We start from the raw sequence: 14,840 nt of genomic DNA, 5'->3' as shown, positions 1-14,840 counted from the left end.
CCTGCAAGCTGGGGAGAAAGGAGGTTCAAGGCCACCCAGGCCCACAGAACCAGGCTTCTCTCTGCTGCTGGTGCTTGGCATGCATATCCTGCAACTATGGGGCTGCAGGAGCTCCTTGGTGCCAGAGCTGTGATTTGACTTATTCCTAGCACCTAATAGAGAGGGCCTGACACCTGCAAGGCATAAGTCAGTATATGCCAGTGTTTGTGGGGGAAAGACATGATTCATGAATGTTACCTGTCCTGCCCACTCCTTTTAGGACCACATTCTCAGTTAGTGAGAATCTCAGAGCCTTAGGTCTGAAAGTGAACATAGGAGTCAGAGAACATGTGTATAGCAGAGCTGGAGGGAAATTTAAGTTTCAGTACATAAATCCCCTAAGCTCTGGAGAGATACAGCCATTTGGGCAAGGTTCCACAGTTTGTTATGGTGCCGCTGGTCACCCTGTTTTGGGAGAGAAGTGGATCAGATGAGGGAGGATCACTTCATACCTGGGCATGCTTCTAGGCCCACATCTCTCCTAGATGTCTCTGCCTCCTTTTCAGAGACCTCATGGAACCGTTGCCTGGAGACCTTAGGCATGACCCACACATAATAGTTATCCATCTATTTATTCTCAGTGTTCTGGAAAAGATTTAAGGCACTTATAAATATGCATAGAATACAAGATAAAACTTTTTTTTTCAAAAAATATGTTGTTCTAAAGGAAGTATGCAGAGATCCATGGATAAGTTTTTCAATCTAATGTTGTATACAGTAGTGGAAAGTTGAAAACAACCTAAATATCCAACAATAGGGGAGTAGGTAAATAAACAATGGTCCTTGCAAACATTGAAATTCCATGTCATGATTGAGAATGCTGATATGGAAATGTACACTGACATGGAAAAAATGTTCATTGTGTAACGTAAAAGCATTGATGTGTTTGTTTCATAAATTACATGCATGGAAGAATGCCTGGAAAGAATATATGTAGCCACAAATATTAATGTTGCCTTTTCAGGGAGAGAGATTTTGAGTGATTCTCTGTCCTTTTTTGACCACCCGCTGCTTCTGTAATTTCTAGTTTTTCCTCAGTGAGCATGAATTTCTTATGTAATATAGAAATGAAATGTACAAAAATAGAATATGAGCAAGGGAAACAGGAAAGAGAGAAAATTGGAGTTCTAGCCTGTAGAATTTGTTTGAAAATGTATTAATTAAGGAAAAAAAAAACTGAGTACAAGTTTATAGTGTTATAGCCCAAAGGCTATATTTACATGCAACAGGGAATTATTAAATGTTTGAGATTTGAAGGTACAACATGAAAAACTCATGAGCTAGCTTTTGCTAAATAGCCATCTGTATTCAGGGAAATGAAAGTTAATCATGGTGCAGTCCTGTCTTGTTTTGAATGGAATCTACCAATTCCCCTATCCCACCTTCATATATGGGCTTTATGCATTAGGTGATGGTGGTGCAAGAGACAATCCAAAAATCATGTGTAGAGCTGGATACATAGAAGGACAAAGTGCACACAATCTAGCCCAGGACCTCTTTTTTTCACCTGCAAAGCTTATACCTTGAAGTGGTGTCCTAGCTGCCGTCAATGGGCTCCTAACTGGTCTCCTGGCTTCCACCCGCTGGCCAGTTCACTACACTGTCGCTGGAGTCATCTTTTCAAAGCATGGATCAGATCATGTCTCCCCTCTACACAAAAGCCATCAGGACTTCCCCTTCCATCAGAATAAACCCTGAGTCTTCCCAGCCTGCAAGGCCTTCCCTGGTCTGGCCCATCCTGCCTCTCAAATCTCATTGCTTGTCCCTCTGCCCTGGCTCACGCCACACTGGCCACATTGACCTTTTCAGGCTCTTTGCCCTTCCTGTTCCTCTTTCCTGAAACATCCTCTCCCTCCAGAGTGGCTTGCTTCCTCTGCTTCTGTGGGTCTCTGCTGAATTGCCTCTGGATTCATAAGGCCTTCCTTACCACCCCTGAATGAAATAACAACCCCGATCTTGCTCCAGTGCCTTACCCTACTTCACTTTTTTCATTGCATGTATCTCCCCTGACATGACATGTTTCCTTTCCATTTGTCTCTCTCCACTTGAAAGTGAACTCCCTTCGGGCAAAGACTTCGACTTTTTTCTTTCTGCAGTACTGGGGGTGCAACCCAGGTCCTTGCTGGTGCTTGGCCAGCACTCTGCCACTGAGCTACATCCCTAGCCCCTAACTTCTTTCTTTGGTGCCTAGTACTCTAAATAGGAGCTCAGTAAATATTTAAAAGAATGGAAGAATGAATAGACTTTAGATACCATATGACTGATCCTCCTCAGTCTACCAAGGAGGTACCTAAGGCTCAGCTGAGGAAGGTTCCCTGCCTTGCCCAGGGTCACACAGCTGGGGCAGCAAGACTAGATCCTGGCTTGAGCTACTTTACTACGTTTCCCACCTGTGCCTTAGAAGTGAGGTCAACCACACACACAGGAACCCTGGCCTTGTCCATCCTGCCTCCTGTGTGTCTTTCCAGTTTACACAGAATTTCAGCCCAGAATAGCAAAAGAAAAAACAGCGTTCCTCCTGGAAACTCTTCCAATGGGTCTGTCCCTAGAAAAATAGTAGCAATCTCAGGGTGGGAGGGGATGAAGCAGAGGAAGGGGTCTTCCAGCAGTGGGGGCAATGAGATAGATTTGGTTTTGCAATTAAAATAACATCTGGGTCTATTTCCGCAGAGCAGTTCTAGAAGGTGGGTGGTCTGTCTGAAGTACCAGGTGGGGCCTTCCTCCATCCTGGCCCAGGAGGATTTGGGATGGCTGGTGCTGAAGGATTCACCCGCAGATGAAGAAAGAAAGAACTGAACCCAAAGAAGCATCTGGCAACCCTAGCCTGGCCTGGAGGCCTGCTGGTCCCTGGCCCAGCCTTGCTACTCTGGGTGTCTCCAGACACCTCCCCCTCCCCAAGATTGTTCAGACACCCCTTTGATGCATGGAGAGCCCTGGCCTCATCCCTCTCATGCCCCATGTGGTTTGTTAATTGTCTGTGAAATGAGGGATTTTAGGCGTCACTCATCCATGTGAGCGCCGTGGGCCATGGAGTCGGGTGGGGAAGGGCGGTCTAGTCTTCCGAATCCCGTCTCACTGTCTGTCTGCCTCCTTAGATGCAGCTTCTGGATAAATTTCCCATTGAAGGTGGCCAGAAGGACCCCAAGCAAAGGATCATACCCTTCCTTCCAGGTAAGCTCAGGCGGCTCCCCAAGGGGCTGGGGTGACTTTAAGAAGGGTACTTGTGGGCCAAGCCACCAGCTGCTGAGCCAGAAAAACCATGTGGGTTTGGCCTATAAATCTGCACATTAACCATTCCCAGGGGATCTGGAAACCCCTGATTTTGAAGTCCACGATCTTCCAAGTGGCTTCTCCAGTCATTCCAGTACTATGTCTGCTGACCTCTGGCTGGTAGCCTCTGAGGAGTTTCTCAAGCTTTTGGGGTTTGGCTTCCTTTTCATAAAAGGTGCTGAGAGGCCAAGTTCTGGGAAAGGAAGAACTGCAGGTGGAACTGTTTCTACTGCCTCCCATTCCAGTTGTAGGTAACCTCAAAGTGAGCCTATTCCTCTGGTCTGAGTTCCGGAAGGCCTCACACGGCCATTACACACTTATGTAACACACCTGTAATCTGACCGAGATAGGATTTGAACCCAGCTCTGTCTGGCCATAAAGGCTGACATTAACCACAACACCAATTTGGACTGTTTCAGACAACTGACTATGTCGTGTAATTTAGAGGAAAACGTCTCAGGTGTGCCTGGCCTGCTATTACTTCGATGCCTTAGGTTTATGCAGACTTGTAGCGTAATTACAGAGGGCTTCTCTATTTGTTATCGTGTACAGGTCTTCCCACTGAGGTGGGTATTATCATTTCCCTGAAGAGAGGAAGATTTGGGGGTTCAGAGGGGTTAAGTAACTGCCCATAAAGGTGGCAAAACTGAGGTGTGAACTCAGTTCCCATGTCCCACACCTGGTCTCTGCACTGAAACCAGTAGATAATACTGCCTTCTGGCTCCTCTGATTCTCTACCTGTCACACTGGGCTTGGGTTTCCAGGGAAGCTCCCTTCCCTTTGGTTAATGCAGGCTGTAGATCCCCCTGAGCCAGCCACCAGGACAACCCTTAGCCCTAGACACACTCCGAGCCCACAGTCAGTACCTACTTGACTTGAAAATGGACTTGGGACATAGATGTTGGGTATTTCAAATTCCCTTGGGATTTAGTGCAAAGTCAAATGAAGCAAGAAAGTCACCCCATAGTAACTAGGAAGCCAGGATCAGAGAAGCCATATTCCGCCTCTGTGGAAGGAGGCCCGGGGTGAGATTCCCTACATGCTCATTTCTGGTCTTCCAGAAACTATGGAGTTTAGATATTATTCCTGATAGCTAATTCTCTCCAACTGTAGCACAAGTCTCTGAGGATAGGCAGCGGTACATGCTCTTGCCTTTTGATGCTTTTGAGGATGGGGGTGTATGAGGAACACCCTTCACAGAGGAGCCACTCTCAGAGGAAGGTGTCCCAAGAGCTGCCGTGGGAAGTTCAGTTACCTCTAAAGGACTGGATTGAAGATGAAAAGAATTCATGTGAAGCACTTGGCACCATTCTGTAGTTGATGCTCAACTAATGGCAGCTATTGGTAAAGTCACCTGCCCCCACCTCACCCTACCTGCTGAGAAAAGTCAAGCATCAAACACCTTCCAGCCCCCAAATACATGTGACTGTGAATAGTGAGGATGTTGTGGAGGGGAAGGAGTTGATTTGACCTCCCCAAAGGAAGTGTCTCCCTCATCCTGGCTCAGATTCCTCTCGGCCCCCCCACAGCGGCCTTCTCCCTTTGGACTCCTCTCCTTTGTTCATTCTCTCTCCAGGACTTCAGAGTGCCATTACTGGTCATTTGGAACCCAGCCTAGGGCTCCCAAGTCCTGCCCCTGGCTTCCTCCTGCTCACGGGAAGCCACCTCACGCCCACTACACTCATGTCTCACTTTGGACATAAAGGGAAAGGATTGAGGCAAAACAACCAGGCACAATCAGAACCAGGCTGGAAACCATGAGGGTTCCCCCCCCACCCCATCCTCCGAATCAAAGGGGGTCCTCAGAGGAGAGGATTTGAGAGAAAGTCAGTGATGAGCATGGCCTGCCTTAGCAGAGCCCCCGACGGGGATGAGGGATGAGGATTCATCAGCTAGTGATTTTGGAGGGTGTGCTCACTGTCTTGTGAACATCCCACAGCAGGGAGGCGAGCAGGACAGAGCAGGGGAAGAAGTAAGGCAGAGATGTAGGGTCAGCTAAGTCCAGACTCATCCTGGTCCCACTGGGGACCAGGGTAAATGGCACAAGTTGACCCATCTGAAGGACATATTGGTCATCCGTTGTCTGCCCTGGAGGGCATGAAGTATATGCAGGGCGGCTCCCAGTGAGTGTGGATACACCTCTGAAGAAGGAGGCAGCTGTGCGACTTCAGCTGTGACACTCACTGGCAACCCCTCAGCATCTGCTTGGTTACCTGACACCCTCTTGAGGCTCTGTTTCCACCTCCCTGCCTTGGGGAATCGTGTCTGAGGTCACCTGCTGATTCCCCCAGGCCCATCCCAGGTAGCAAGGACTCAGCAGAACCCCAGCAAATGCAAACTCTCTTACCACCCTAGGGAAGCGAAGCAGGAAGCCCTGGGGACAGCTCTGTCAGTCCTTGGCCTCAGCTGGAATTTCAGGGCAAAGAAAATCCAAGCAGAGGAAACAGAGCACACACTGTTTCTCAGAGGGTCTCAGTGTTAGCTCCAGGGGTACTGGGATTTGATGAGCACTCCTGCTTCCTGGGAGGGGTCCAGTGGTGTTTGGAGTCTCAGTCCAACTGCCTTGTTCTGAGCCACCGGACACAGGCACAATGGTGCCCATTAGCTCTTGGGTGTTGTGCAGTGACACTGGGGTAGGAGGTAGGACTTAGGGGTGAACAGGGCCAACAAGGTGGTCCAGGCGTCCAGTTCAATTACTGACAATTTTCATGTCAATCAGATCTGACAAAGGTTGCAGGGGGACTTCCCTTAGAAGGGCCCTCAATTGTTTTCACCAGGACTAGAACTGCTTTCTGGACTGTCTGAAGTCTGTACCTGAATTTCCAGCCTCTGGGAGGTCTGCGGTGCCCATGGGAGGGCCAAGGAGAAGTTAGGGCACCCACACAGGACAGGCAGCTCTTCAGCAAGGCTTACTTGGAGAGAAAACTCATGTGGGTTTTGTGGTAGGAAGAGCAGTTACTCCAGGGCCTGACCACCTTGGGAGTGGTGGTGGGTGCAGGAGATGGAAGGAACCCCTCTGGGCCTGTGCCCCTAAACCCGTATTATGTGACGCCTATCTCTCTGGCTGACCTTCATGGCCTCCCTTTGAGACAAGGTCCTTGTCTACTTTTTTTTGTGTGTGTGTGTGGTGCTGGGGATCGAACCCAGGGCCTTGTGCTTGCAAGGCAAGCACTCTAACGACTGAGCTATCTCCCCAGCCCCCTTGTCTACTTCTTTCACCCTTCTGTCATGGGGCTAGATACTGGTAGGTGGTGTTCCTGCCGTGTCCTGTCTTTCCTTGGCCAGGGAGGAATTGCCACACTAGCCTCCACTAGGCTGTCTTTGCCCCTCCCACTGGCCTCCAACCTCCCAGTCTAGAGACCTGAGACCACATACCCCGCAGTCCCTCCCTTAACTGTCATTGCCATCATGTGCATCAGGAGTGCCCTGCGTGAGGCAAGGAAGTGGCCTGAACCTCATGTGGACTTAGGTGACCTCTCATTCATTGAGTAGTTGGATCACTAGCTCTAAGTAATTGATTCTTTTCAAAACTTAGCCGGGCGCCATGGTGCACACCTATAATCCCAGTGGCTCAGGAGGCTGAGGCAGGAGGATTACGAGTTCAATCAACAAAACAGCAAGGCACTAAGCAATTCAGTGAGACTCTGTCTCTAAATAAAATACAAAATAAAGTTGGGGATGTTGCTCAGTGGTTGATTGCCCTAGTAACCCCTCCCTCAAAAAAAACAAAAAACAAAAAACTTCGAATATTATTATTTTAATATGATTGCAGATTACAAATAAGGCTTTCAGGCAATATCTCCATTTAATTATGAATCTAACAAGATTGGCTATTTGGTTTCCTAAATCACATGCATTTTTAACTTTTAAACTTTTTAACTTTTTATTTTGAAATAATCCTAGAAACCAAATCTTATAAAAATGCTAGGCCCATTGCATTCCACCTCCATACTACAGGGTAGCTGGCATTATTCCCATTTTAAAGAGTGGTCAAGCTGGGCATGGTGGTGCACACCCATAGTCCTAGCAACTTGGGAGGCTGGGGCAGAAGGATTGAGGACAATCTGGGTAACTTAGCAAGGGTCTGTCTCAAAATAAGAACTAAAAAGGATGCAGGGAGGACGGCTGGGGATGTGGCTCTGTGGTAGAGTGTCCCTGGGTTCAATATCCAGTACCATAAAAAAGAAAAACAAGAAAGCATGAGAGAGAGGGAGAGAAGTCAACTCACTTTCCACCATCACTTCACTCCTGCCAATGGTAACATCTTATGTAACTACAGTATGTTATCAAAACCAGGAAATTGATATTGGCACAACTCAATTAGCTAGACCACAGAGCTGAGTGATTGGCTTTTATGTTAAGGAGGTGGAGTGCTTTTAAGCAAGCGTGCCATCTGGCCTTGAGGAGGGAGGCGGTGGCTTGAGGCTACCCCGCAAGTGGCTTTACTCTCAGGCCACACTGCTTGGCTCTCCCACCTCTAATAAAAAAAAGGTGCAGGCAAAATTTGTTTTACATGAGAGCACATTCCTAAATCCTCTGTACAAATTCAGATCTTTGGAACAAATCACATCATCTTGTAGGTGTCCTCAGCGGTATTCTGTTTAAAAAGAGGCATGTGAGAAATCCTGTTGCAAAGCAAAAAAACTTTTTTTATAAGTAATTCTTCCCCCCTCTGGCTTACATTCATTTTTAGAATTGGAACATCTCCAGATTTTGTTAGAAACAGGGCAGACCTGGAGTTTAGAGATTGGACAGTCACCTTGACCCCAGTCATTAGGAACACAGGAACAGCACTGTCAAAACCGTGAAAAGTCTGATATTTTTACTAATTTGCGAACCAAATTAAGCTAGCTTGCTAGGCTTTCGTAGGTGCCACAGAACAAAAGACCCCTGGATCAGAAACAAAAGACTTTATCCCAGCACAGTAACCAGCGGGAACATCTGCACATGCGCATCAGTTCCCATTGCCTTCAGGGTCCACAGGCGTGGCACAGTGGCCTCAGATCAATGCCTTTTCATAAGGTGGGTTACATTATAAGCAAGGAACCCAGATCTTAGGGACCCCATTTCTCTTATAATGGGCAGGAAGCAAACCTGCCCCTTTGCTCCAGAGAGGGAGACACTATCTCCATAGTCCAAGGCTATATGCAGACCTTCTGTTTGCTTCCCGATAAGATACTCCCTTTGTCTTCTAAGGTTGTTGGCTCTGCTAACACACTCGAAAAGATAACGCAAAGCAAAAGGCCTTTCTCGCCTATTTACAAGAAACCCAAGAATTCTCACAAGTTATCTGGTGCTTTCTGGGACCTCCTGCCTTGGGGATGGGTGAGCAGAAATGAAGTCCTTTTGTATATTGGGCCAAGCTTGTTGGGGTCAGCAGCCTCTCAAGACAGCCTACTGTTTACATGGAACTTTCTGCCTTGTTTTAAAAGACTATTGTGGAAAATCCATCTCCTGTTGCCCATCCTGGGATTGGAGTAGATTTCCTGTGTATCCCGAGTTTGCTGGCCCAAGAAGGCTCCCTGGGAGGAAATGGTCATTACCGAGTGAAGTAGAGTGTGTAGTTGTTGATGTAAAAAGCAAACAACTGCAACCAGGGACCAAGGGACTTCAGAAGTCAGGCAGCGGAGCAGAAAGAGCAGCACTCACTCTACAAAGGCAATGCAGGGTCCCTCCCTCACAAGCATGTGTGTGTCTATGCTGGCTACCAGGCCCCTGGACTTCGGAAGGCCCCTCATCCCAGTAGCCGAGCCAGCCCCACCCATAACTGCACATATTCCTGGGTCGATGAGTCATGGAGAGGCGAGGCTGCTCAGGAGAAAAGTGAACGATCAAGGTAGAAACTGCCAGCCTGCAGGCAGCGTGGTGACCTTTCGCCTGTGAGGGGTGTATTTTTAGACAGCCAGCATGCTTGGTTCTTTTGTACCAGCTTGCCAGTTTACTTCCTGGCCCCTTAACGAAGAGGCAGTTGGGAGCCACCACGTGGGAGGCCTCTGGGTGAATTGTAGACACATGCTCCCACTTCTGGACCTTCCTCCTCCCTGCCCTCTGAGCCCTGCGCAGCAGATCCGGTGTTTGTTTGGCACAGAAGGAAGCAGGGGGAAGGGATGGCTTTAGCCAGAGCTGGTCCGTAGTGTGGGGACAGCTGGCACTCTTGCTGGGCTTTAGGTGTTTCTGTGTGCCTCCACCAGGTACCAGCCTAAGAAAACACTCCCCAAAGGGACCTGGAAGCTGTTGGGGAGGCAGTGGGTCGAAGATGCTGGCAGGCACCACAGCCCCTGAAGGAGAGGGACTGGAAAGCTTCTGGGCTCCACTGGTAACCTGGGATGGCAGGAAAAGATAAAGCTACGTGATGGAGAAGGAAGAATAGGGTCTGCTGATAATGCCAGGGTTTTAAAAAGGTCAACAAGATTATAGGCCTGCATGGCTCCCCTCCAGCCTGGAGGTGCTGGGCCTTCTCATGCTATAATTACAGCTCCCCAGTCCCCAAAATCATTCTCCCCACTCTGTAATCTGGGGCTGGCGACTCTCAGGACCTGCTGTCAGCATCCTGCTCTGAGCACATTCATTCCTACTGTAGGTATTTATTGAGTGCCTACTGAGTGCCGGCCCAGCTGTAGGCACAGGCAATATGGCTGAGAACAAGAGGCCAGGCCACTATTCTCAGGAAGTTTACGTTCCACTGGGAAAGTCAGAAAGCAAACGAAGAAATGAGCAGTTTCTAATAGCAACAAATGCCAGAAAGAAAAGGTCTGGTAGCAGGTAAGGTAAATCAGTATGTCTGAGATTCAAAGAAGGGCCTCTTTGCGAAGGTGACATCTGAACTTGACCAGACAGAAGAAAATCAGGGTCCCAAGGGTGCCAGACTGAGGGGACAGCAAGGGCAGTGACCTGGGTGGGACCAAGAATGTGTGAAGAACAGCAAGAGCAGGTGGAGTGAGGTGGGAGGGCTACGTGACCTCAGAGAGCTGAGCAGACATGAGTTAAAACCAAAAAGCTCCACAGCAGGCCCCTGTGGCAAAGCTGCCCTTGAAGAGAGGGCGCGGGCGCCACGCGTGTATGCAGGAACTGAGTGATCTGGCCCAGTCACATGCACACAGCCTCCAGCATCCCTTCCTCATCTGTCAAGTGGATTAAGCATGGTCCAGGGAGATGTTCCAAGTGGTTAATGGATAGAAAGTATGTGCATGCTGCAGAGGAGAGGGCTGGTGCTTCAAGGCTGCTTCCCTTGGTGACTTCACCTCAGGACATAAACCCCGGCTTCCCGCAAGCACCACCATACTGATTCAGCTCGTACAGCACCTTCTGCCTGGAACTTGCAGCTGCTCCTGCGCCTGTACTAACTTGAAGCAGCAGAGAACTTGTTTCTTAAGAGTTGACAACCCAGCCAGTCAAATGCCTGTAATCCCAGTGACTCGAGAGGCTGAGGCAGGGGGAGCGCAAGTTCAAAGCCAGCCTCAACAATTTAGCAAGGCCCTAAGCAGCTTAGTGAGACCCTGTCTCAAAATAAAAAAAAAATAAAAAGGACTGGGGATGGGGCTCAGTGGTAACATGCCCCATTCAATCCCCAATACAAAAAAAAAAAAAAACACTGACGTCACAGCTCACTGACCTGGACTGAAAGGTGGGTAGGCGGCCAAGTCCTGGACCCACATCATTGTCCCAACAGTCAGGTCCTTAGGCTCACAATCTCTGGCCCCAGAGATGCCAGGTCTGGCTGGCAGTGAAGTTTTGCAAGGGGTAGCCACACAGGGGATCTTCCTATTCTTGAAAGTAAATGTGGATCTGATCTCAAGCCCTTCCTTCATGTTGTCTCGCATTTCAGAACCACCTCATTATAGTTTTCTCTGTATCTTTCATGTCTGGAGATAGTTCTAGAAGGGAATCAACCTCCTGAACACTGCCCCAAGTGCCCATTCCTAAATGGAGTGTGTCTGGGGCATCTTCCCCAATATCTGAGCAGAAATGTGCATCTTTCCCTGGCCTCATTCAGCTGGTGTCATTCAATCTGCCAGAAATGCGCCCTGGCCCAGGACTTCAGCGCACTGGATTCCAGTGTAACTCCTGCTAATCTCTGTTGCACACAATTGAAATCAAACTAGAGCAACCAGGATCACCTTGCTTGTTGGCAAAGTGACCAGAAAGTGATGGGAGTGACTTCAGGTCTCTGTAATGCTCCTGACCTTCCCTTCCCACCCCTTCCCCTGGAAATAAATCGTTTCCTTACCCGATGTCCAGTGTCCTTTGACAAGGTCAGATCCCTTACTTCATGCCCCGGTGTCCCTGGAAGTGGTGCTGTCAGCAAGTTTGCACTCAAGTATAGATAGCTGATGGGGCAGTACTGAGCCCAGGTTTGGTGGAGGTGGGGAGCTAAAGGGCCTCTGAGGCAGGAGAAGGAAGAAGGAATGGTGGGTGTGGTGGCATGCACCTGCAATCCCAGCCTCTGGGGAGGCTTAGGCAAGAGGATCACATGTTCAAAGCCAACCAGGGCAATTTAGGGAAGCCCTGACTCAAAAATTAAAAATACAGGGAATATAGCTCAGTGGTAGGCACTTGCCTAGTCTGCAGGAGGCCCTGGGCTTAATCTCTAGTGTACCAAAATAAATAAAAGAAAGGAGAGAGAATGTTCCAGGCTTTGAGGGGCCTATGAGAAACCTAGGGGACAGGGCTGGTGTGAGCTTGCAGTGTGGAACCATGAGTGCAAGCTGGGGCAGAGGGCTGAAATCTCAACAGGGCCAGGCCGCCAGGTTCTCTGGGGACATGCTCAGGCGGGAGGTTCCTCTCCCTGCAGTGGGATGGTTTGGACTGAGGGGTCACCCGATCAGATTTCTGTTTCAAAAGGATTCCTTAGGCTGGCCTGCATCAGATGGGAAGTGGCAAGACCAGCCGGAGGCCAGGAGAGGCAGGTGGGAGACAGAGGTGGCTTGGCCTAGGCTGGCAGTGGAGTGAGGAAAGCGAACAGATCTGACACGTGTCTTTGAGGAATATCCAAGGGTTTGTGCTGGTGGATTGGAGGTGGGGCGAGGGAGGGGTCAAGAATGACGGTGCCCACAGATCTGTTAGGGGCAGCGCTGGCAAGATGCAGAACTAACGTCTTCCAGCAGCACTCCCCACCGCTACCCTGTGGAACTCTTCCCTAGAGCAAAAGGAAATGGCTCCCTTCCTCTTCTCTGAAATAGCTAAGGCCCTTAGAGCTTTTGAAAGGTGCTCTGTGGTGGGCAGCCTCCCTCCCCAGGACCCTCCTGGCTCTAGGCACTCTGGGTTTTGGATCCAGGTTTTGGAGGGGCAGGGAAGGGCACCTGGGGTTGGAGATAGTGGAGGGAAACACGGAGACCCCTGAGAGGCAGCTCATCTCCCCCACACACCTTCTGAGGATGTGAGGGGCCCTGGTGACAGATCTCCACAGGGTCCCTGGCCAGATGCCCCCTACTGTTCTCCAAGGTCCCCTGACTGGACCTAGGCCCAAGGAAAGAGCTGTAGGCCAGAGCTCTTCCTGGCAGGGCCTGAGCTGGCTCTTAGGGTCTCCCCCGCCATAGGAGCTCATGCATTGTTGATCCAGGGCTGCCAGGTGTTCAGTAGTAACATCCATCGTGGGCCCTGAAAACACCTCCTCCCCCTTTACCTCCACAATGCCCAGGACTGGTGTCCACTAAAGAGGCTTCAGGGTGCCGGGCTGCCAGACCTCCAGACCCCAGGTGGCCTGAGGAGACTGGCATGGCCTGAAGATGCAGTCTGTTCACCTGACTGCACCTTCCAGAAGCAGGGGAGGAAGCAAATGAGGAGTGGGAGGGCAACTAGCAAGTCCGGCCTGGGTAGAGGGCCATACCCCACAGGCCTGGGCAGCCATGGGAAGGGGAGGAGGCCATGTTTGTTCCTCCCCAGGCCAGTACACCAGGGGCCAGATTTCACCTCAGTGACAGTGAATTTGGAAAGACTTGGGAGACGAGCAGGTTCAGTGAGTTTCCAGAGTTGTGTTGCCAAAGAGCTAAGGCAGCTCCTCGGCTTTGTGAGCAGTCGGGGTGCACCGTGCTGACTTTGGGCGCAAACAGATCTGGGCTTTCTCCTTGGTGGTCCTTGTCTGACTCAAACACTGGTTCTCCTGGGATGGAAATAGGAAGTACTTTCTGATACATCAGCACCGAGGCCTAAGAGCAAGACAGACCTGAGTTCAAATCCCAACGTGGCCTCTTCTGAGCTGTGTGACCCTGGGCCAGTTCTCAGCATCCCTGTACCTCTGTCATAAGCCTCATTAGAAATGCTTCCCAGTGTGACTGAGAGCATCTAATGAAATGTCACCTGTACCACACTCAGTGAGCACTCACTACCACTACATAATGGTGGATGTGATCATTAATATTGGGTTGCACACAAAATGGATGAGCTGTCTCTCTGGGATAGTTGAAAGGCAGCCTCCTGGAATCCTTTCCAGGAGCAAGGGCTCTTTGCAGAAACAAGGACCTACAGGCTTGTGTGTTTGAGAGTTTGCAGATCAAAATGTGTTCTACAAGCTGGGTGGTGGCTCACACCTATAATTCCAGCAACTTGGGAGGCTGAGATAGGAGGATTGCAAGTTCGAGGCAAGACTGGGCAATTTAGTGAGACCCTGTCTTAAAATAATCTGGGTTCAACCCCTAGTGTCTCCCTATATGTCTCTGTCTTTCTCTCTGACAGACAGACACACACACACACACACACACACGAGGTGTGCAGATCTGCAGATCTGCAGCTCGGGCAACATCTGGGAGCTTGTTAGAAATGCAGTCTTGGCCCCCACCTCAGACCCGCTGAGTCACAGTCTGCATTTTAACAAGAGCCTGGTCATTTGAGAAGCACTGTTTTAAGGTTCATCAGAGCCCTCAATAGGCTGTCTGCCCCATCTCTAGGAAGTTCTTGGTACTTGATTTTGTTCAGTCCATTCACATAATACAAACCACTGAACCTGCAATGACAAATCCATCTCCAACTCAAAATAGAGGGGCACAGGGAGATGAGGCTTCATGCCGTTGGTGAGTGTGGTGCCTTGGCCTCACATCTTCATACACACCCAAACTGCCCCGTAGTTTCTGGGGTCCTGTATCCTGTGGGATGAGGTCAGAAGCAACGACATGTCCCCAGATCCCCATCACTAGCCTAAGCAGGAGGATGCTCAGGCCCCAGCTACACACTTTATCAGATGCGAGTCAGAACATTGTCTCTCCCTTCCCTTCCAAGACAGGGTGAAGTTTGGGGCAAAGGAGATTGCTGTTTTCATTTTAGAAGTCTCTTTTGGAGATGGGAGCAACTGGCCCATGAACCCTCTGGTTTTGAAGGTAGCAAGGCATGAGAATGTCTACAACCTCTGCAGTCAGTTATGTTGTACTGTTAGGAAAGAGGGGGTCTCTTTTGAGGACACTTAGGCAGAGAGGTTAAGACAGAAAAAGATTTTGTTTGTTTGTTTGTTTTGGTGGTACTGGGAATTGAACCCAGGGCCTTGTGCATTCTAGGCAAGCACTCAGCCAACTGAGCTACATCACCAGCCCTCATTTATTTTT

The 14,840-nt window shown here is 49.6% G+C and overlaps 1 protein-coding gene and 1 non-coding gene across 3 annotated transcripts in view; one reads left to right on the top strand and one right to left on the bottom strand.

The window, feature by feature from the left end:
- The window catches only part of Sh3pxd2a (SH3 and PX domains 2A), a 225,410-nt gene that overhangs the window by 75,389 nt on the left and 135,181 nt on the right, over positions 1-14,840 (top strand). For both annotated transcript variants that reach the window (XM_047552631.1, XM_047552629.1), the window contains exon 3: positions 3,135-3,210. In XM_047552631.1, coding sequence (XP_047408587.1) covers positions 3,135-3,210 — 76 coding nt within the window. The remainder of the gene's footprint in view (positions 1-3,134; positions 3,211-14,840) is intronic.
- Trnas-aga (transfer RNA serine (anticodon AGA)) lies at positions 14,751-14,823 on the bottom strand. Its single transcript has one exon. It is a non-coding gene; the product is annotated as a tRNA-Ser (tRNA).

The sequence above is a fragment of the Sciurus carolinensis genome, chromosome 5 (assembly GCF_902686445.1).
Source record: "Sciurus carolinensis chromosome 5, mSciCar1.2, whole genome shotgun sequence".
Lineage (NCBI taxonomy): Eukaryota > Metazoa > Chordata > Mammalia > Rodentia > Sciuridae > Sciurus > Sciurus carolinensis.
The sequence above is the reverse complement of the archived record's forward strand: the minus strand, read 5'-3'. Positions and strand labels throughout refer to the sequence as shown.